At 42.5% G+C, this 23,545-nt stretch overlaps 1 protein-coding gene across 1 annotated transcript in view; it reads left to right on the forward strand.

The window, feature by feature from the left end:
• LOC147683099 (zinc metalloproteinase-disintegrin-like VLAIP-B) overlaps nt 1–23,545 on the forward strand; it is a 4,305,256-nt gene that overhangs the window by 2,534,981 nt on the left and 1,746,730 nt on the right. The window contains exon 14 of the mRNA XM_086942498.1: nt 17,252–17,341. Coding sequence (XP_086798624.1) covers nt 17,252–17,341 — 90 coding nt within the window. The remainder of the gene's footprint in view (nt 1–17,251; nt 17,342–23,545) is intronic.

Below are 23,545 nucleotides of genomic sequence, written 5' to 3' on the forward strand. Positions count from 1 at the left end.
AACACAGCCTTGCCTTTCTACTTTGAACGATGCAGTGCATTCCCCTTTCATTCCATATCGAATCTTGGCTTTTGCCCCTATGTACAGTTGCCTTAAAAACAGTACTTGTGCCGGTTCTACCTTTAAATCAGTCAAAATATCCTACAGCTTATTGTGAATGACACAATTGAATGCGGCTGTGAGGTCAACAAAAGCCAGGTAAAGAAGGGCAACTATTGGGCGTTTGTTTACATAATGTGGGTCCCTGGTATTTGACACCAATTCCTGCTCCAAAGCGTTTATATAGAGAGTGAACAGGAATGGAGCCAAAACACAGCCTTGCCTTTCTACTTTGAACGATGCAGTGCATTCCCCTTTCATTCCATATCGAATCTTGGCTTTTGCCCCTATGTACAGTTGCCTTAAAAACAGTACTTGTGCCGGTTCTACCTTTAAATCAGTCAAAATATCCTACAGCTTATTGTGAATGACACAATTGAATGCGGCTGTGAGGTCAACAAAAGCCAGGTAAAAGTTCCCAGCGTTGGCCTGTGTGTATTTTCCAATTAAAATACTGAAATTGAGGACCTGCTCATTTGTGCCTAAACCTGATCTAAAACCATATTGCACATCACTTAAGATACTATTTTCTTAAGCCCCCATCTGAAGTCGATCTAAAACTATTCTGCCAGCTACCTTAATCAAAGATTCTAATTGGGAGATAGGGAAAATCCTGCATGTTATCGCCCTATCTCCTTTTTTAAAAATTGGCACGATTATGGACTCTGACCAGGTAGTGATAAAACCTTTCGCACTGTATGCTTAAAAGGACCAGTGATAACAATGGGGACCATAGTGATAGAATTGATTTAAACAGATCGTTTGGCACCCCATCCGGGCCCAGGGCCTTGCCAGATTTGCTGGCATTTATTGCTGCTAATACATCTTTGTGTGTGATAGAAAAATCAATTGGTATAAAAGGGGCAATACCCCCTTCCAAATGGTTACTCTACTCTGTTTCCAATTTAGAATTATAAACAGAGGAGAAAAAAATCTTCCCACATTTTCTCATCTATTGCGACTTCTATTGTGGGGGCATCAGATTTGTTCGTAAAAAATGGTGCTTTCACAGCCCGCCAGAACAAGGAGCTATATTTGCTCAAAGAGACCTTGTGGAAGGCACCCCATACTTTTTCTTTTTTTCGTAGTCTCCTTGCCTCATTATAGAGCTTCCTGCATCTTCTAACTTCCTCCTTGTGTCTCACTGCCTAGTAATGGGCCTCTTTTAATTTTGTGTATGCTTTTGTACAGCTTGAGTCAATCCACCCATTCTTAGGAGCATGTGTGCCCTTGCTCTCCACATGCAGCAAGTTTTAAATAATAGTTGTTGTAATTTGGGAAAATGAACTCAGCATCAGTTTATGAGAGCTAGCTCAATCCAAACAGTTTAATATCGATTTGTACGCCCTGGTGACAATTAGTTTGTTAAGCTCCTGAGGGTCTTGACTCAACCATCACAGTGTGTAACCATTCTGTCTTCCTATTTCGACGTTCTGGGTCCACACTACTTGGTTACTGTGTTTATGATCTAAAATTGTTGGGAGGTAAGGTTGATGCTATGGGGCAAGTGATCACATAAAACGTTTTTGTGTATTTTATAGCCCTTGATATAGTGATATAGTGAGCTCATCTATTAGACGTGATTATAAAATCTATTGTGAATATTAATCCCCTACTCGTAAAGGTATGCCCAAAATCCACCCTAGGTGAGCATAAACGGTTCGCAAAGTCGAGATCATGTGAGAATAGGATCTCGTTTCACATCTCACAACTCTTGTTATGCGCAAAGTGGATCAAATGATCGTCATCCTCTTGTGTTAGCCCACATATGCCTAGCTCGACTAATGTACACAACCCAACATTAAAATCACCTCCCAATATTGTAATTGGTTCAATATCTCTATTCACGTTCAGAATGCTAATATTGTGGCTAAGTGTCTTCAGTATTTTACCCTGCTGTTCTTTTTTGACATTGTTATAACAATTAATAACAATCAAAGTACATTTGCCATCTATATGAACTGCTACAATTTGATAATACATTTCTGATTTGATCATCTCTAACCCTGGGCGTAGTATGCGTAGTGGGGCTATGCGAAGCTACGCAAAGTGGGCGAGAAACTACGCTCACCAACGCACTTCGTGTAGCCCCACTACGCTCCACATGCCTCCCTCCCCTACATACCTAATTTTAGTAAATGGGCGAGAAATGCGCATGCATGGGCGGCCGCGCATGCGCATTGGTTATCAAGACGGCGGCGTGAACGAGCAGAGGGATTCCCGGGACGCAGCGAATAAGTTAAGTGCCTTTTATTTATTTTTATTGGCCCATATACTAAAATTAGGTATGTTCGGGAGGGCGGGAGGGAGTTGGGGGACGGGCAAGTTTGCTACGCCCAAGTAGTGGGCGTAGGGTTTCCTGCTTCACCTACTTTGCATAGGGCGAAGTAGGCAACACTACGCCCACTTCGTGGGCGTAGCAGAGTCCTTCGCCCAGGGTTAATAATCTCGGTCTTTAAAGCCCCAATAAGATTTGATACATGAACATAAATTTTCCCATTGGTCATCTACATATTGAGTGAATTGCAGGAGTATGTAGCGTCTTGAATCCGTTTATATGCACTTCCTCTACCGCCCATGTTTCTTGTAGTCATATGTCATATTTATTAACAAAATCTCTCCATAGTATATAATGGTCACCTTATTTCTGATGCCTACTATGTTCCAAAAGAGAACACCAACTGATTTGGGTGAAGTTGGTCAATCGACAGAATCAGTCATAACAATACATTCCGGCCCAGGAATCAGCCCTGGTGAGGAGATTCTGTTATCGCCCAGATTTGTCTGAACCCTACTTGGATGTACCGGCTCCGGAATTACTTCACCAGTTATAATGTTAGGCCTCAATTCACCTATGGGGTGGGCTATACTGATTATTCCACTCGACTATGTTTGGTTTTTCAATTTCATAACCTTTATCATGTAGCTTGTGATCAGAACTAGTAGATAGTCATTCATTATCGCTCAGGGATTGAAGAGGCCCAAATGTATTAGCCACCTCAATGTTGTAAGCCGGATAGTTAACAAACTGTCTAAAAGGATGGCTACTATTTTGCTGAGCTAAATGATTGGCTTGATAGAAAAAGCCTAACGGAAGGACATTGATACTCGTATGTGTGATACTTGTGTCTTCGCATCTTAGCAAGATTTCCTTAACTAGGTATTGTGATCCTAGTGAGAGGACAATACAATCGCCTTGAAGGCCTTTTCTACTGACCATTTTAAACTCTAGGAACATATCGCTGGTTAGTCCCGTTCTACTCCCCAGGAAGTAAATAGTTGTATGGTTCAAGTCCTTCACCCCAGCCCCAGATCTTACACCCTTCTTCTCCCTCGAGTGAGCATATCATGTCCCAGCATGCAGCCCACCTCCAGGCTCCCCCACCACTATTGGTGAGATTTGTTCACTTCAAGGACACGCTACTGATTGTCGCCAGACAAAATGAGCCCCTTTGGGTGGAACATAAGCATGTCATGCTGTTCTCTGACTACACCTGGGTCATGCAATGCCAGCGTTCATCCTGTCAAATGATGCCTCCACCAGCAGGGAGTGCAAAACTCGCTGCTGTCCCAGCACGTCTCAAGATAATCTTCGGGGGCGCCACCTCTTTTTTCAGGTACCTGTCTGGACTGACCAGCACTCAAATGGAGTCATGTTTTCATAAGTTAGCCGCATCCTGAGGGCATGTGGACCACGGAACAGGCGGCACCAGAGGAGGGGGACCCCATCAAGTTACAGGTCCCTTTCCTGGGGCTTCACATTTGCCCCCCCTGATTTGGGGGACACACAACCACTGACCTGGGCTCTGCGAGGGGAGTTGAGGAGCAACACGGAGCGCCACAGCCTTCCTGCGCCATCCCTGTTGCCCGTACAAGCCTTCCTGCCTGCTTGTCATCTGCCGCCTCTGCCGCCCAACATCGCAGCGGACCGGGGACTACATCCTCCAGCGGCCCTTGCCAGAGGAAGTCGCGCACGCCCTGTCCCGCCCCCGGAGGTGCTCTTATACCAGCGAGAGCCCCGGGGGAGCTGGGGACACACAACCACTGACCTGGGCTCTGCGAGGGGAGTTGAGGAGCAACACGGAGCGCCGCAGCCTTACCGCGCCATCCCTGTTACCTGTACAAGCCTTCCTGCCTGCTTGTCATCTGCCGCCTCTACCGCCCAACATCGCGGCGGACCGGGGACTACATCCCCCAGCGGCCCTTGCCAGAGGAAGTCACGCACGCCCTGTCCCGTCCACGTAGGTGCTCTTATACCAGTGAGAGCCCCGGGGGAGGGGGAGGGAACACACAACCTCTGACCTGGGCTCTGCGAAGGGAGTTGAGGAGCAACACGGAGCGCCGCAGCCTTCCTGCGCCATCCCTGCTGCCCGTACAAGCCTTCCTGCCTGCTTGTCATCTACCGCCTCTGCCACCCAACATCGCGGCGGACCGGGGACTACATCCCCCAGTGGCCCTTGGCAGAGGAAATCGCGCACGCCCTGTCCCGCCCCCGGAGGTGCTCTTATACCAGCGAGAGCCCCCGCGTCTCGGGACGCACGCGGGCAGCGCCGGGCTGAGCCCGGGCAGAGGGCAGGCCGTCTGTGGCCGTCCGGGGACGACCGAGGTCGGGCCACACATCTAACGTCTGCCCATTCATCACCGTATCACGGGAAATAGGATCCAAGGTCGAAAAGGTACTGTGGGGTGTGAAGGGGGTTTGACTACTTATACTCTGTCCTTATAACCTGCCGTACTGACCCACTTGTAATAAGGCCCCGAGAGTGATTCAAATCATCTGCTTTCCTTTTTACAATGGGCAAGAGAAAGACTATGGAAGGAATGGCTCAACAATCACTACCAAAAAAAGGAAAAAGGCAAAAAAGATCACCCATCCTGGTTCTAACTGTACTTTGACCCGTATTGAATTCCTCGTGAATGACCTTGAGGAAATCTTGATAGATAACCCCAATACTCAACAGGAGAAGAACCCTGACAGTGGGGTAGAAAGCAAAGGACAGTGCAGAGGGAAAGTGATACCGGCTATTTTTAATTAAAAAAAAAAATACAATAACTTGTATCGTCCATAATTCTCAAGAGGGCGGCCCTGGGCTGGACATTCCTGACATTTCTGAAGAGAGTAACATTGCAACTAACGTCTGTGGAAGTACTGATCAGGGGGGCACCCCAAATAATGTAGGGGAGCTAGCTACCTTATGCACTAATAAATTTGCTGTCCTGGAAGGAGAATCAGGGGAAGCCGCAGATGTAATTGCGCAGGCTATCAAAAGGGGTAGCAAAGCTACGGATGCTAGCACAGACTTATTAGAAGATTGCCTAAAATGTGGGTCTTTTAATAGGGCAATCTTGAAGAAACTAGAGAAACTAGAAAGGGACATAGTATTCTTAAAGAAACTACTTAATCCCCCAACTCAGAAGGGAAAGATTGACACAACAAATACCATTCAGCAGCCCAAAACACCCGCATTACCTATGACAACACCGAATCCAACAAAACCTACAACTCTTGGAATGCCCAACAAAAATGTCTCAACCAAAAAGAAACAAGGGCAGTCGGATAGTAGTACGGGAGTGCCAAGTAGGACTGTTGCGCAGCATACTCGTAGTACTAAGTCATATGCGGAAATCACAATGCCAAGGGGCACTGCACTAGGTAATAAGACCTTGAATAATCAGGTATCTCCCCCCAAGGGTATAAGGTTGGGAAGACTTGGGAACTCTAAGACAGGCCAAAACATAACATCTCATCAAGTGTTATAAGGAACCCAGATACAACAGTCTATATGACAGGGATTCCTAAACTACACTTGAAGCCAGAACACGAAACAAGAGAATCAATCCACAACAAAGCTATCCACTGGATAAGACATGTGAGGGCTGTACATCCATCATAAGGGAGGATATAACTAGTATTAAGAGACTGTCCCTGTCGAGCTCCCACACTGACTGCATCAAAATCCAACTTTGTAATAAATCCTTGGCTGAAAATCTAGTGACGTTAGAGTTTCGAACCTGCCCCCTGAGACACTCTAATATACAGATTAGATCTTCCCCTTGGTGGTCAATTACCAAAGATGATAATTTTTCAGGATTTAAATAGAGTAGATTGACTACATAAAGGTAACTCCAGTATCGATCTGGAAAGTAGCCTCAATATGGGCGCTATGGGAAATATAACTACCACAGTGAATGAACCACCTAGCCCTCATAGCACAGTCCTCTCAAAGCAGAATAGAATTGGAAATAACATAGAAGTGGGGGACACTTCAGATACAATTCGTATCCTCTCCTGGAACATTGCAGGCTTCAAAAAACACCTGGTAATTCCAGAATGGAATGACTTTATTGAGAAACATGAGGTCTGCATGATCCAGGAAACCTGGAGTACGGCACCCCTGTATAAATCAGGCTACTCTACTTTCTTCGTCCCTGCTGTTAGTCAAGGCAGGGGCCGTCCATCAGGAGGTCTCATCATATGGGTCAAGGTAACAATGAACTTAGACATCACCTGTCATAATACAAATTCAGAAGATATCTTGCATCTATCTTTTAAGGGCCCACTAAAGGGCAACAGAGTAGATTTGTTTAACATTTATGCCAGAGGAGCGCCAGCTTGTAAAAAATCGGAAACCATATCCCTATTGGAAATGGCTCTAGAGGGTACCCCTCCAAATTCAAACATCATATTGGGAGGAGACCTTAACTGCACGTATGAACCCCTAACTGAGGATGATCTACTAGGGGTCACTGAGGAGGATATTAAACAGTCTATCCCCCCATTGAACTTAAGACCTATTAAGAGATGGTTGGTTAGAGCATTGCAGATCAATGCTCCGACATTGGAATATAATTTGCGTGCTCTAAATGGTAGAACAGCTTCAGACCCTAACGGGGTCATGACCTTTAATAGCCCCAATGGCCAATCTCGTATTGACTACATCCTCCTGGACACAAGATTATGGGGAATGTTGTCGATATGGATGTTAAGCAGATGCCGGACAGCGACCATAATCCACTCTCAGCTGAAATCAGATGGGATCTAAAAAGGAAAACTCCAAATAACCGCCTATACACCAAAGAAGTAGTCCCATCCAATTGCAATAGAAGGTTAAAATGGCATAAGGTGGCATCCCATGAGAAAACTCTGGAAAAAATTAGGCCTTTTAGTGGCATCTAAGGGATTGGAATTTAGTAAGCTGAACATCTTACAGGGTGATGTCCCTAGTCCAGACCCAGGTAATATTTATAGTGACTTCATAGAAAGTATGGGCTCTTATTTTAAAATTACAGGACCAAGCAGATGGAAAAACAATACTTTTAAAAATGGCAACCCTTGGTTTTCAGTAGACTGCAGGAAAAAGAGGAAATCCATCTCACTAGCAATTCGAAAAAAGGACCCAGCAGCTTTAAGGGTAGCTAGAAAAGAATATAAAAAAACTGTAGAATTATCAAAACGAACATGGGAGGAAGACCATTGGCAGGAACTTAGGAGGGCCGCCTCCCTAAAGGATTCAACTCTTTTTTGGGACCTAATAAATAAATCATCAAGAACGGGAGGGAATTCTGTTTTACCATATAACTGAACAGCAATGGTATTCCCATTTCCTGAATCTCTACTCTTGTGAGGCTGACTCTGTACAACTGTGTGACCCACACCTAGACCCTGAGCCAACCAACTTGAATACCGAACTAGTCGATCCCTTCACTTTTCTTGAGGTCCAAGCAGCTATCAAAAAAATTGCTCCGGGAAAGGCTACTGGCCCGGATGGCTAGCCTGGTGATCTTTTATTACATGACCCGACCCTATGGGCCAATCTTATTCTTCCGCTAATGAATCTCCTGACCCAGGGCTATTCAGTCCCTGAGTCGTGTAAAGGAGCAGAAGTGGTCACGATATATAAAAAGGGGGCTAGAGAGGACCCGGCCAATTATAGACCAATCAGTCTGATTGATGTAATTCACAAGGTGGTTGGCAGGGTCCTCACATCCAGAACAATGACATGGCTGGAGGAGGGTGACATCCTAACACACCTACAAGCGGGTTTTAGAAAGAAGGTCGGCACGATAGACCAAGTCTTCCGATTTACTGCAATTTATTGGAAGACTGTTTCTGTCAGTAAAGGGTGATTATATCTGGCGTTTATAGTCCTGAAAACAGCCTTCGACCTTGTCCCACGCACTAAACTATGGCAGGTACTTCAGTACATGGGCTACCCACGCTACCTCCTTGAGTTGGTTAAAAGATTGCATGATGGCACGTATGCAAGGATTAGATGGGGGAGTGAGGGCCAACTAAGTGATAAAATACCAGTGAACAGGGGGGTCCGCCAGGGTTGCGTGATGGCTCCCACTTTGTTCTCCCTCTTCATAAATGGGGTGGCAGGCCATTTGAGGGAGGACCCTGCGGATGATCCCACCCTGGCAGGTGAAAAAATACCGACCCTCGTCTTTGCGGACGACACCCTCCTCATGTCCAAAACCCCCTCTGGTCTCCAAAAACTTTTGACCAAGTTTGATACTGTCTGTGAGGAACGTGGGTTAACAATTAACACCACAAAAACTAAACTAATGGTACTGTTTTAAACAAAGACCTAGGAAGATTAATGTTGCACTTAATGGATGTTCACTGGAGGAGGTTGATGCATTTGATTATCTGGGAGTAAGGGTGAACCGGAGAATGAAGTGGGACTCCCATCTAGCAAAAATGCACCTGAATTTGAAAAGGGCTACGGGAGCCATTTCCAGAGAACACCGAGCCTCTGCAAGTAGGCCCAATGCCCCTGCCCTTGCCATCTATGAGGGGAAAGCATTGGCTGCAACAACATATGGGTCAGAACTATGGGGCTTCGACAACATCCCAGAACTAACGAAAACTGAAAATAAGTTTTTAAGAGACTTGGTGTGCCTCCCAGTCTCTACCCCTTTGAAACCACTGCTTCAAGACATGGGCCGCCGTGCAATTAAAGACATTGTCACCCTTCGACTGCTACTATATTGGGTGCGACTGAGAAGGACACCGGAATTGGTACACTATGCTGCAGCGCTGGACGAACTTATTACCCTGAACAAGATGACTAAGATTATGTGGTTGGACAACCTGAGGGACTTGATCACCAACTTGGGGCTAAGCGAAACATGGTTGTCCCAATCACCACCCCCGAAAGAAACTATTAACAAAAATATACTGAGAATGGGTTCAAGCCAAGGAGCTCGAAAAATCAAACTGAGGGTTTTAACTGATCAATTCTTAGAGCACAAGCCGGTGAGGAAGTTTGAACCCTTTCTCGATGTTATTAAAGCACCAGAGACAGAACCTTGTTTTTAAAATTTAGATATGGAACACTTCCCTTGAACACTTTTACCAGGCGTTGGAAGTCCTCTCTGTCCAACCATTCTAGCTGCCCTGGATGTGTAAACCCTAATGAGTCCCTAGCACACTTCTTATTTGCCTGTAGAGCATACAGTGGACCCAGGAGAAGGTGGTTAAAGCCAGTATGCAGAGAACTGGGAGTCAGGCACTATTCGACGGCACTCCCCATATTGGTAACGGACACAACATCTATGATGGTTTTTTGCGGAGTTGCCAAATTCTTGGGAAAGGCCTGGCAGATACGTTCAAGACTGATAAAATCGAGAACGGGGTAGGAAACTGTGTATTATAATGCACCAGAATATCTTTGGTTCTCTGTTTTAGGAATTTCTTTAATCTATTTTTTAACTTTACACGGTCTCCATTTGTCTCTAGAAAAGATCTCTCCTTTTTAAAGTTTTTATACTCCTTTTAACAATGAACTGTATGTACTTTTATGATAAAGTTTGTTTTTATCGAAATAAAGTATTACAACAACATTCTAAAACTCTCTCTAAACCTACTTCAATTTTGTACAACTTAACAGTCAAATCATTTATAGATTGTTTGACTGTCTCGGTTAATACTGAAATTAGGTTGGACAAAATCCCAATATCAGTAGAAGGTGCCTTGTGTTTGTTTCTTAAACAAGATACATTAGCAGTGCCTGGCTTATTTAGATTTTATTACTTTTGGGCCCCGCCCGTTTTTCGAGAAAGTCTTTGGCAGCCAGCTTTCTGTGGTGTTATGTGTGCACCATTTGACTGAATGTCTAGGGTTTCAGCACTTATAGGATTTTTTAGCGGGGTACCGTATCACTGTCTACGTCACTGGTGGAGAGAACATCATCAATATTCTGAATACATCCGTTTTTCAGTTGTCCCACCTTTGTGTTTCTCAAACTGGGATTAACTTTATCCCTCCTATCCACACGTACAATAGGTTTATCCTTTGCTGTGGGCCCTAGTGTGTCCATATTTAATGTTTCCTCAACTGAGGTGATTTGTCTTTCAATAACACCTACGGCCCCAGTGAGATAGTTTAGGAAAGTCATGTTTGCAGCTTTGGGCTTACTTGTTTTCAGTGAATGACTGTTCGTTGTTTTTCTCTTACCCATCTTCTTCAGGTAGGGATAAAGGTAAAATGTACCTTTCCAATGGACTCTGGATGATGTAGCCAAGAGAATGGACCCAGCCAGGCCTGTTTCGGCCTCTGACGGGCACAGACGGGACCACCCTTGGCCCGGACTTTGCCCGGGCACGCACGCACACATCCTGTGCACTCATGCGTGAATACCGGGCATGCGCGCAGGCCTCCTGCGCTGTGGAAACCCCCTGGAAGTTTTTTTTAAGTGCCTTCTGGTGCACAGGCAATGATGTTTGCTGTGTGACGGGGCTGGAAGCCGCGAAGGACACTTGGGAGTGGAGTCCAACACTCCCTTCGCTCCTGATCCGCTCCGCACTCCTCCTCTGCCTCCCGAACTGTGGCCCCAGCAGGGGGTGAAACAGGCTGCAGTTGGGCGTCCTGCACTGCGGGAGCTCCCTGGAAGTTTTTTAAAGTGCCTTCTGGCGCACAGGCAAGGCTGGTGGCTGCACAACAGCGCTGCAAGCCACAAAGGAGACTGGGGAGTGTAGTCCTACACTCCCCTTGCTCCGGTCCGCTACACACTCCTCCTCTGCCTCCCAAACTGTGGCCCCGGCGGGGGTGAAACAAGCTGCAGTTGGGTGTCCCGCGCTGCGGAAGCCCCCTGGAAGTTTGCACAACAGCGCTGCAAGCCACAACGGAGACTGGGGAGTGTAGTCCTACACTCCCCTTGCTCCGGTCTGCTCCGCACTCCTCCTCTGCCTCCCAAACTGTGGCCCCGGCAGGGAGTGAAACAGGCTGCAGTTGGGCGTCCCGCGCTGCCGGAGCCCCCTGGAAGTTTTTGAAAGTGCCTCCTGGCACACAGACTATGCTGGCTGCTGCGCGACGGTGCTGAAAGCAGCAAAGGACACTAGGGAGTGTAATCCTACACTCCCCTTGTTCCGGTCCGCTCCGCACTACGCCTCTGCCTCCCGAACCATGGCCCCAGCAGCGGGTGAAACAGACTGCAGTTGGGCATCCCCAATACAGCTAGCCTTTTGGACAGCTTGGCCAGTGCTTATTTTGCCAATATTATGCAATCTTGGTAAGCCCAATGGTCCGCATCAGCTGTGTATCAGCCACCGCAGCCATGGTCCGGCACAGCCCGAGACCTGCTGCTCCCGGAGAAGCCTTTGTGTTTCCTGCTCCCGCCTACCCCTCTACCACCTCCCACACACACACCACTCCGCTCCTTCTCTACAGCTCACAGCAGCGCTCTCAAGACCTGGATCCGAGCTGAATCCATCGGTCGAGGCTGTCTCTCTGCCCTGCGAGTTGCTTCTGGACCTGGAACAGGCACATGACCGGGAAGCATGGGGAGGCGTCTACCCTTCGGCCCCGATTACACCCGCTTCTGCAAACATGCACTTGCCTAATTGATGAGACACAGGAAATTACTAACAGACACAAGCTACAGAATAATGGATAAACGTGACATTGTTAGTCAATTCACATTGTTTTAGGAAGAGCCAAACTTATACCAACCAAAGAGCAATTCTTGAATCATCCTTCCCCCAAGGGTTATCACACCTCAAAGTTCTAAGCATAGGTGTGCAAAAGAAGTAAATGAGGTATTCAATGTGGTGAGTTTAGCAAAGCGGGTGAGTCTCATGTGAATCTATGAGAGATATCAATACCGGAGAAACAAAGTCTACAGGTATAGCTTGTTTTTTCTCCAGTATCAATCTTTCATAAATGTACATGGTTTAATTGAATGCTAAGCAGTAATCAACCTGATAGATAAAAAGAACATGTGGAGGTGGGAGAAATACAATATACAAAATGTAAACAGTTATTTTATAGATGAAAGCAGAATAAAGGTGACTCATCTCATTGGGTTTTACTGTTTAAAGCTTTTGTTTCTACAACTATATTTAAACTACCAAGAGACTCCTACCTCGGCGATGGGGAGAGTTCAAGCATGTCAATTTATAAAATATATCAATAGTGAATAACCACAATGTACAGGTAAGTAACTTGTTTTCTCCATCAGAGCCTTCAACTTATTTCCCTAGTGCTTTTGCATGAACACCCAGTTTAGGAAAGTCATGTTTATTTCTTTCCTTTCCATTGCTTTGAAATTGAATTGTGCATATTGAGAAACATTGTTTTATTATAAAGTTTTCTTTCCTTAATGTCAGCATTTGGCATCCAGAAATGTGTTTCCTTGTCCACTTTTAAAGTGAGGCCTACAAAGGACACACTAAAGTGTTTTAACCCAATGATACTGTAAATGGCTGAGTAATTTCCTTGGAAATATATGTTTTCAGTTCTTGTTCCCTAAATTGATCTACCTTGAAACATATCATTCAGGGCATTAGGCTGCCTAGAGAATCTTTGCTTTTATCAAACCCATAAAATAAGCTTCTGCAGTGCTTGCCTTATAATATGTATTGAAAAACTGATTTTGTCAAATGTAGCACACTTGAAAAGAGGAAACAGTGGGAAGAAATACAGATATTTCTCTTTGTTGGGCTTCCCATGGGAAGGTGTAGCATGTTGAAACATTTCCTGGTTTGTGAGAAAATCAAGCACAATGTTTACTTGGAGCACTCCATTCACTACAAACAAAATTTCGGAGCGGTTTGTACACAATTTTTACACAGAACTTGCCAAACGAAATCCAAATGTATTCAAACAAATACTCATACTCAAGTGAGTTCAAACAAATGTTATCTTTGTTGATGAATATCCAATTATGTAATCAAACAACACATCAGTGATTACAAAGATCCATATTCTTCAGTTAATATACAATGTTGAAAATGCAGATCAATGGAGTGCAGACCAATGCATTTCTGGACCTATCGTCTCTTCTTCAGGGGACACTGAAATAAACAAAATGGTAACCACATATTATGATTCTGCGCTAAACAATGTTACTCTTTAAGCTGAAAAGACATGTGCAACTGCCGAAAAATGAAAAGTACAGAAAAAACATGCCAGAGTTGTTTGAAGGAGACAGGCATGTCTCAAGCAACACTCTTTTGTGGATGTCAATGAACTACCAAACAAGTTGCCACCACCAGTGATGTAAAATAAGATGATCTAGGAGTACCATGAGCTCCAAAAAAAACCTTGACTGGTGTCGGAGAAAAGTGAATGTTAAATAATCAGTGCGTCTGCATGCAACATAACCAAATGTGTAACCACGTGTAGCAAATGCTTAACGAATGTCGCTTACTAAAACGCACTGCCGGTACCTTGCTGTAAAATGCACTGAAGAAACTGGATGGATCCGTAGATAGCTACAAAAAGTAGAACACGTACAATACAATTGTGAACAGTGCAAGAAAAGAAACAAAGCGTGTTCAAACAGCATCCAAGGTGGTTAATGAAAAAGTACCTCTCTAGATGAAAAAATGAAAACAAGGTCTGGAACTAAAAACATTAAAAAAGTTGTATAAACAAGGTTAATTGGAAAAGTGCCACTGATGAAGAGTTTAGGCGCACTGATATTTCAAAAAAGCAACAAAGTTGATGTAACCACACACAAGAAGGCGCGAACTGCACTGTCTTTTCCGCACCAACCCGGTGTATATTAAACGTGCAGGCAGCAAACTACCATGTCAGTTTAAATAACAACTTTCCCGCGATAACAGCAAAAAAAGTCATGTGATCAGGATGAACGTGTGATTCATAACAGTCTTGTGATACAGAAGAAATGCAGCGGCCATCTTAGAGTGGTAAAAGATAGTGCTCGTGAACATAAACCGTGTGAGGTAAAAATGGAATGTCAATCTAGTGCAAACGTTCAAGTTAGAAAGTTGTGAATGTGGTGTACAAGAGACAATGTTATACATGAAAATAGAATGGAAATTCCACTAATAAATGTTGACACAAAAATAATGGGACTGTCCCAATTGTACAGATAATCAGCAACTGTAAACTACCATTAAACTGAACCAACGTGTTGTTGTACAACAGTCATCATTTATTAAAGTGACAGAGAATCCAAAAACAATTAATTTTAACAATATTAGATGAAGGCAGAATGACAATTCCGTTCCAAAGCATTAGACTCAACACGACAGCTGTGTAGTCTCAACTACCATTTTGAACACATACACAGAAGAATTTACTAACACATGAAAATCAACTGTACATCATACAATATGCTGCACAATATTTGATGAATGCAGAATAACAATTGCGTTCCATAACTGTATATGGAACACAACAGCATATATGGTGTCAACTGCCTCTTTGAACACATAAACAAAAGAGATTACTCACAAATATAAAAAGCAACTGTACATCATAACAAACGTTGCAAGTGTGGATGCGTACCCAAGAGGATAGTCATGACTTAATGAGAGATACATATGTAACTGTGTGGTGGTGAAAAAATGTAGGTAGTGCAAAGGTCAAGAAGCAGTTCAAGGATATTAAAATTTATAGGAAGCAACTTAAATCCAATTTATCATTCAACCCCCAAGGCATCATGGTGTTGAATTATTTTATCTAGAAAACTTCCCTTTGTGACAGCATTCTGCTAGGGTCAGTGCCATCTTTAACTGAAAGCTTTTCCAAGATTAAATATCGAACTTGGGTGATGTTATGGCCGTGATTGAGTAAATGGACTACTAGGTTAGACTTGGTGTTTTTGGTCCTGATCATACTCTTCTGTTCTCCGATACGTGTTTTATTTTTCTCTTTGTTATGCTGATGTATAAATATCCACAAGGGCATTTAATGCAATAAACAACGTTTGAGGTATTGCAATCCGATGAGTGTCTTAAATTAATTTTTCTCCTGTCCTGGGACGTGTTATAAAGTTCTGTTGCATCACGTTATTGCAGTGGATGCAGTTGCTGCATTTCTTCATTCCTGTGTGTGTGATATTACTGAGTTGATCCTTCTTAGCAAGTAATTCTTTAAGATTTTGACTTCTGGTGTTTGCAAACAAGGGAGGTTGATTAAATGAGTTGCCAAAATCTGGTTCTCGCTGTAATAATTCCGAACTTCGCATAATATTCTTCTTGATACTTTTGTAAAGTGTCGAAAATTTGGATACAAAAACTATCCGATTAGTGGATGTTTTTTGTTCAGCCTTGAGAAGGTCATTCGGATCAATGTTTAGGATACGATTCTCAGCTTGTTGGATGATGTGTACAGGATATCCTCGTTGTAAGAATCTATTTTTGATGTGTAATAGATCCTGTTAAAATGTGTCAGTAGTTTATGATATTCTTTTAGAGCGGAGCATTTCTGAGTAAGGTAGGTTCTGCACGAAATGTGGAGAGTGTAAACTTTCTGAACAACAAAGTGCTGTTGTGATCAGTCAGCCTAACCAACATGCTCGTGTTGATGGTCGAATTGTCCTTATCCACTAGAACATCCAGAAATGGCAGCCCACAGATACTGCGTAGCAAACTCTCATCTATTACCTCCCTAAAACTCTAGCATTATTACGAAAAATTGTTCATTCAGTAGCTTGCACTGACTACCTTCATTTTTTATCAATGACACATTCCCTGTTTACCAGTCTTGGAACATCTGGGAAAGCATAAAAATCCTTAGCACACCCACACTCCACCCATGGAATGCCTTCCAAGGGCAGAGTAATTCAAGGCAGCGGCTTGCACTGTCTTGTATTATTTCAGATTTATAAGAGATGCAGGACCATGCAGGGCGACCTTGTGTTGCTTAGTAAATCTGACTTTAGTATTTCCTTGCCCTTGTGACACCACATGTGACACAAGGGCAATATAATACTTTGATAAATCTGGCCCTTAATCTCTACACCACCTCTCTGCCCCCAACACCCTTTGGCTATCATGCTCTCCAGAGAAGAGACAATGCAAGTAATCACTGGCACTGGATGGTATGTTTTTTTGTGATCTCACCCTCCGAGCAACTCCCTCATATGTGAACTTAACATGCAAACTATCTCATTCTCCTGTAAACTCAGCTTTTAAGAATGCTGCAGTTGAGCATTCAATACTTCCAGTTCAGAATTGTGCAAAACATTCAGCCAACTAACTACGAAAAATATATACATAAACCCCTGGCAATGTTGCAGATATGAAACAAAATCAATGTCTTAACATACCTGTCAAATGTCCCCTTAATAACAGTGATGCCGGAGTCCTCTCCTTGAAATGTTCCTAACAACCAACCTTTTACTTAAAAAAACCTGTAGTACAAAAAGAGCTCACACCTCCAGTAGGATAGACCTATTGGCTTTGCCAATGCTTGTTTTTTTAAAGTCTGACCCTCTTCTCCTGTTTTATTATTGCGGTGTCAAATAGCGCTGAGATACTCCCGGGTGATTACGCGCTCTATAAAAACCTTAAATAAATAAATAAAGTAAAGCAGCAGACTGGAGGTGGGGAATGTGATTGATCCTATGACATACCTCCCTTATACTTATCTTCTTTTCTCCTGGGTTACAATGATTTCTTCCCAAATCGGTGTATTTGCAGAGGAGGCTTGTCTGCATTCAGACTGACAGTAGTCTGGTATCTTTGCCTTTAATTAGAGAACTGTGGTTATAAATGAAACTGTAGTTTTCACTGCTTTAGGTATAACTTGGATGTATTGTTTAGTTAAACAGAAGCAAATAAAAGCACTCATAAATAACTGTAATAACCACCATAGCTGTTTATTAAGTTTCTTGCTGTTTTTTAATACTATAAAGATAGATAGTCAGCGATATTTTATTTTGTCATTTAAAAGGAATGTCATAATCCTTGCTGTGAAGCTTCATTGTGCAAATTTAAGCCAGGAGCCGCCTGTGCAGATGGAGAATGCTGTGTAAATTGTAAGGTGAGACCAAATGAAGAGAAAAGTAATAGTAAAATATATTCATAATAGTTTGGCTTAAAAATGTTTTTCACCAATGAAACAAATGTGCATGTCTGAAATGAGATTCTCTAATTCCAGAGAAATGTGAGCAGAAACATGCATTTACCACATAACCACGACAAAGAAAACTCATCCCCTCATTGCTGTTACATTTATGAGTTCTTCTGGTAGTAATTCTTTTTGGTCCAGCCTGAAGATAGCCTTAACTTTCTTATCACCTTTATGTGTTACTAAAAATACCATACAAATTGACATACTTATACAGGAGCTCTCAATCAACACTCATTTGCCGTTGCTCTGTTCAAATGTCACTCAAATTATGCTTCTTCCTACCACTTAATACATTATGACTCGGCAGACAAGCCCACTTCAGCCATTGAATGCTTTCACTTTGAACAACTGTGTTGACCCTTTCACATTTATATTTGCACCTAAAAAATACTTCCCAGTGACTGTCCCTATGTATAGTAGGGTGTCGTCAACTATTTATATAAAATTCAAGCCATTTATTGCAAGTTGTGATGTTGACTCTTCATTTTTTACCAGATTTGTTATATTTATTATCCTATAGAACATTAATTCATCATTACAAAAGCAAGAGTATGTATGCAAATATCAAGGTTGAAGCCACTCCTTCTCAGTTCACTGAAGTTCATTTAAAAAACTTGGGGGCATATTACCAACAACTAGCGATAATTATCGCTATGTTGGTTTAGCGGAGATATTTTTATCGCTGAGCTGCCGCGATTTTTATCTCTTAGGAACCGTGGGGGCATATTACCAAGGGCATTATCGCCGCATTAGCGGGACTTTTTCCCGCTAATGCGGCGATAATTTTATCGCCCTATTACCAAGCTGTCGCTAACACCAGCTACAGCGACAGCTGGTAGGCGATAGCGGGCATTTAGGGGCCCACTTTGCATGTCAGCGATAATTATCGCTAATGACATGCAAAGTGGGCGTGCCAAGATGTTAGCGACTGAAAACAGTCGCTAACATCTCTAACGCCTATTAGCAACTTTTGGAAATATTCGCGCTAAGCGAGAATATCTCCAAAAGCTAACGCCTGCCAAAAGAAGTTCTTAGCCATGTTATCCAATAGAAGGTGGATAACATGGCTAAGAGCATTGTCACGATAATGCATGAATATCGCTGATTTTTCAGCGATATTCATGCATTTCGCAGGATTTTTACCGCTTTTGAGATAAACATTGATAATATCAAGGTATCTCAGCGATAAAAATCCTCGCTGCTCGGCGATATTTTTTCCCGCTAACCAAGCAATAGCGATAATTATCGCTATTGCTTGGTAATATGCCCCCTTGCTATTATCAAGGTTTATCTCCTAAGCGATAAAAATCGTCTGAAATGTATGAATATCGCTGAAAAGTCAGCGATATTCATGCATTACCGAGCTAATGCTCTTAGCCATGTTATCCACCTACCATTGGATAACATGGCTAAGAACTGCTATGGGGCAGGCGTTAGCTTTTGGAGATATTCGCGCTTAGCTCCAAAAGTTGGTAATAGGAGATAGCGATGTTAGCAACTGTTTCCAGTCGCTAACATCTTGGCACGCCCACTTTGCATGTCATTAGTGATAAATATCACTGACATGCAAAGCGGGGCCCAAGATGGTCGCTATCTCCTACTAGCTGTCGCTAACTGGTGTTAGCGACAGCTAGGTAATAGGGAGATAATTTTATCTCCACTTTCTTGGCTTTTAAAGCCAAAAAAGCAGAGATAAACCTCCTTGATAATATGCCCCATGAAGGTGATGTGAGAGACGAGACCTCTGATAACCACATGTGTAACTACAGCTTTGTGAAAGAATTTGATGAACTGAAGGTTTTTGAATATATATATATATATATATATATATATATATATATATATATATATATATATTCACTGAAAAAACCATACGTTTCACACCAGTTATAGTTAGCTGGAAATGTTACTGATATAAAACCATTGAAATTCCCACATTATAGTTAGTCGGACTCACTATAACTTGCGCGTGCAATGCACTGCTGATGACATCACATATTACATCACTCATGACATGGTCAGTGACATCACTCATGACATCACTGATGACACCATCCTTGTGACACATTGACAGACCTCCTCTCACTGTAAAGTAACCTTTGAAACACATATTGAAAAATAGAAACTAACATTTTCAAAAAAGTGCAAATACCCATACCAGTTACAACAACCAATTCAGTAATTTCACCATCTATATACAAATTCACACATTCACCAACAGTTTTATGTATTCACTCATACATATACTCACTCATCATATATAGTGATACCCCTATTCATTCTGTTACACACCGACAGTCATCAAAAACTTACTCATACATATACTCACACATGCAAATAAACTAATAAACATCCATTTATTTGCATATACAACTATACACACATTAGCACATTACTTCTAAGGAAACTTACACATACTTACTCTCTTAAACAATCACTTATAAAAACACATACTTATTTAAACAGGAACTCTTTCAATCTCTCACTCTCACATATACTTACTTATATACATCAATGCTCATATATACAAGATTAAAACATATGTAGTTACTCATAAAGACACTAGTGAGAGAGGCATTCACTCTCTAACACACACATATACACAATCATCCACCCATACAGTCCTGCACATATGCTGTCTTCAAAACACATACAAACAGTGAGTCAGTCATTGATGCATCTATGTGCTAAGTAACAGCCCCACCAAACGATACAGACACTCATACTGATACTAAAAAACATCTAATAACCCATATACACACACATGTAGCTACTCACCAACCCATGCAGCCACTTATACACAAAGTAAAACACTAATACATATATTTAAATATTTAAACAATACTCGCTAATATATGTATTCACTAAGATACACTTAATAAGCCAGATAACCAATCAATTTTTTTAAAAAAAACATCCATTTAGACACTTATTTAAACATTTATTCTTCCATCGACCTTAACATATAGATATATAAAATATATTTATTTTTCAGAAAGACACACATTCACTGGATGGTGTCATCAGTGATGTCATGAGTGATGTCACTGACCATGTCATGAGTGATGTAATATGTGATGTCATCAGCAGTTCATTGCACGCGCAAGTTATAGTGAGTCCGACTAACTATAACGTGGGAATTTCAATTGTTTTATATCAGTAACATTTCCAGCTAACTATAACTGGTGTGAAACCTATGGTTTTTTCAGTGAATTTAATAGGTTTTTTAAATGCTAATTCCTAACTATAACTGGTGTGAAACCTATGGTTTTTTCAGTGAATTTCATAGGTTTTTTAAATGCTAATTCCTTTCTATATCGAGTTTCTAACCATTTTTTTTTTACAATTTGCTGTTTTTTTGTAAGTATTCATTTTTTTTTATATAATTTTTTTTTTTGCGCTCTGGGTGCGCGCTCAGGGAAGCTTTCAGCTAAGCTCTCCGGTAAGCTTTCCGGTGAGCTCTGGTGAAAGCGCACCCAGAGCGCTACTGTCGTTCTTGAAAAAAAATATGAATGAAAAGTTAATAATAATGCAAAACATTTCGTACCATACAAATAAAATCAGTTTTTTTTTATAAGGAAAATGATTATGCATTTCTGTAAAAGTTTGATGACGTCACTTCGGCGAGCAACGTAAGTGCCCTCGGAAGCGCCTACGTTCGCGCCGCGTAAAAGCACCCAGAAGCGCCTTCGATCGCGCCACGTTTGCGCCCCGGAAGCGCCTACGATCGCGCTGCGTAATCGCACCCGGAAGTGCTCCGGAGCGCGCACCGTAAACGCGTCGAGTCATGTGACCCTAAAATAACACTTTTCATTGGTTGCTAACAGTTTTTTTTACAATGAATGAAATCCCCACCCATTTCCTTCACTTCTTCTTTCACTTTTGTGACTGAAAGACCTGTTTTTTGTACCTGGATCTTTTGTGATTTACCATGGCTGCCAGAGAATCCAGCAGTGAGGATGAACCTGAGTTCATCAATGAAGAGCCTCCTACCCCAAAGGTGAAGGAACATTTCATATGGAAATTTTTTAAGATTCCAGCTGACCAGAAGAAAGTGAATGCACCAAAAGTGGAGTGCAGGATCTGCAAACAGGTCCTGTCACGGGGTGACCCCAAAAAAAAGTACTCTTTTGGGAACTTTACGATGATCCGACATGTGGAGAGGAGGCACCCCCAGAATTTTGCCCGGGAAAGTGTCAGGGCTCTGACACAAGAGGTTCCCAGAGATGGGGCCTCTACATCAACCGGAGGAGCAACTTCTTCTGGGAGAGAGCAATCGCAGGAGCAGGTGCCAAACATACAACCTGCTTTTAACCATGGTGTCCTCAGATGCAGATACTGCAATCAACTCCTCACCTATGGGGAGCAAAGTGTCCAGCTCATGGTTCGAGCATTGGAGAACCATCGCTGCCCTTCCCACCCCTAATTTTTTTGTTTTCTTTTTGCTCCTGTTGAGCAGTTTCCATTCCCTGTTTTTGTTCCTGTTCAGTTAAAAGAAGAAAACCAAAAGTTCTTTTCAGAACTACCTCCAATTCTCATCAAAGAGCTATATTCTTAAAAAAATGAAGAGTAAGTGAAATATAGTGCATTGATAATTCAAAGGAGAATGAGTAAGAAAGAACAGAAAGGTATGAGAGGGAAAAAGAAGTGAAGTAGGAGGAATGAAAGAAGGTGAGTGTTAGAAAAGAAAGTTATGAGAAGAAGAGTGAATATGGGGAATGTTGATATTCAATGAAAATGTTGAAAAAGAACAGGAGTGTTGAAGGATAAGAAAAGATGCATTGCTGGAGTTGAAGGTAGAAGGCTTCATTTATGAAGCCATGCGTCACTTTAACGCCACCAAAGCATCACTTTTTGTGACACAACATTCCAATAAAAAATGCACCTTATTTATTCATATTTACAAAGTGGCGTTTCTTGGTAAATACATCACTTTGTAAACCCCTGTGCCACATTATTCCTACGTCAGGTGTAATGTATGCAAAAGGGACGTATTGATGCAAGAAAGGGTCGTAGAGGTGACACAGTGAATAAACTGGAGGCCTCATTTCTGAAAAGTGACGCATCGCTACATGAAAACAGCGATGCGTCACTTTTCTGGACGCACTCCTTATGACATTCCAGATATGTCATATTTAATATATGACTAATCAATTCGCAAGGAGTTACAGATATGTCAGTATTTCTGACGTATCTGTAAACACAAAAGTAACGCATTGCTGGAGTGCGTCACAAAAGTGACGCAACTCCAGTAATGTGTCCTTTCACATGGAAAAAGCACCATGTGAAAGGTCTGCTGTGAAGCAGGCGCAAGATTTTGACGCAACAGCATCCTAAAAGTGACGCAGTGAAATCTCAAAGACTTCACTGCGTCGCTATTACAAAGCTTTTTGCGAGGAACACCCCCTCTGCATGCATTATACCTGACGCAGATATAATGTGGCGCTTGATTTTAAAAAGTGACCCATCTACCTAGATGCGTCACTTTTTAAATATAGCGCAACGAGGCGCATGTTGTTTACACCACTGGTGCGATGCGTCACTTTTCTGTGCGCACTCCTTATGACATTCCAAGTAACGCATTGCTGGAGTGCGTCACAAAAGTGACGCAACTCCAGTAATGTGTCCTTTCACATGGAAAAAGCACCATGTGAAAGGTCTGCTGTGAAGCAGGCGCAAGATTTTGACGCAACAGCATCCTAAAAGTGACGCAGTGAAATCTCAAAGATTTCACTGCGTCGTTATTACCAAGCTTTTTGCGGGGGAACACCCCCTCTGCATGCATTATACCTGACGCTATTTTTAAAAAGTGACGCATCTAGGTACATGGGTCACTTTTTAAAACTCTGCGCCACATTATATCTGCGTCAGGTATAATGTATGCAGAGGGGGCATTCCCCCGCAAAAAGCTTGGTAATAACGACGTACTGAAATCTATGAGATTTCTCTGCGTCACTTTTAGGATGCTGTTGCGTCAAAATCTTGCGCCTGCCTTGCGTCACTTTTATGTTTACAGATATGTCAGAAATACTGACGTATCTGTAACTCCTTGCAACATGATTCGTCATACATTAAATATGACACATCTGGAATGTCATAAGGAGTGCGCACAGA

This window comes from Lissotriton vulgaris, chromosome 11 (genome assembly GCF_964263255.1).
Source record: "Lissotriton vulgaris chromosome 11, aLisVul1.2, whole genome shotgun sequence".
Classification (NCBI taxonomy): domain Eukaryota; kingdom Metazoa; phylum Chordata; class Amphibia; order Caudata; family Salamandridae; genus Lissotriton; species Lissotriton vulgaris.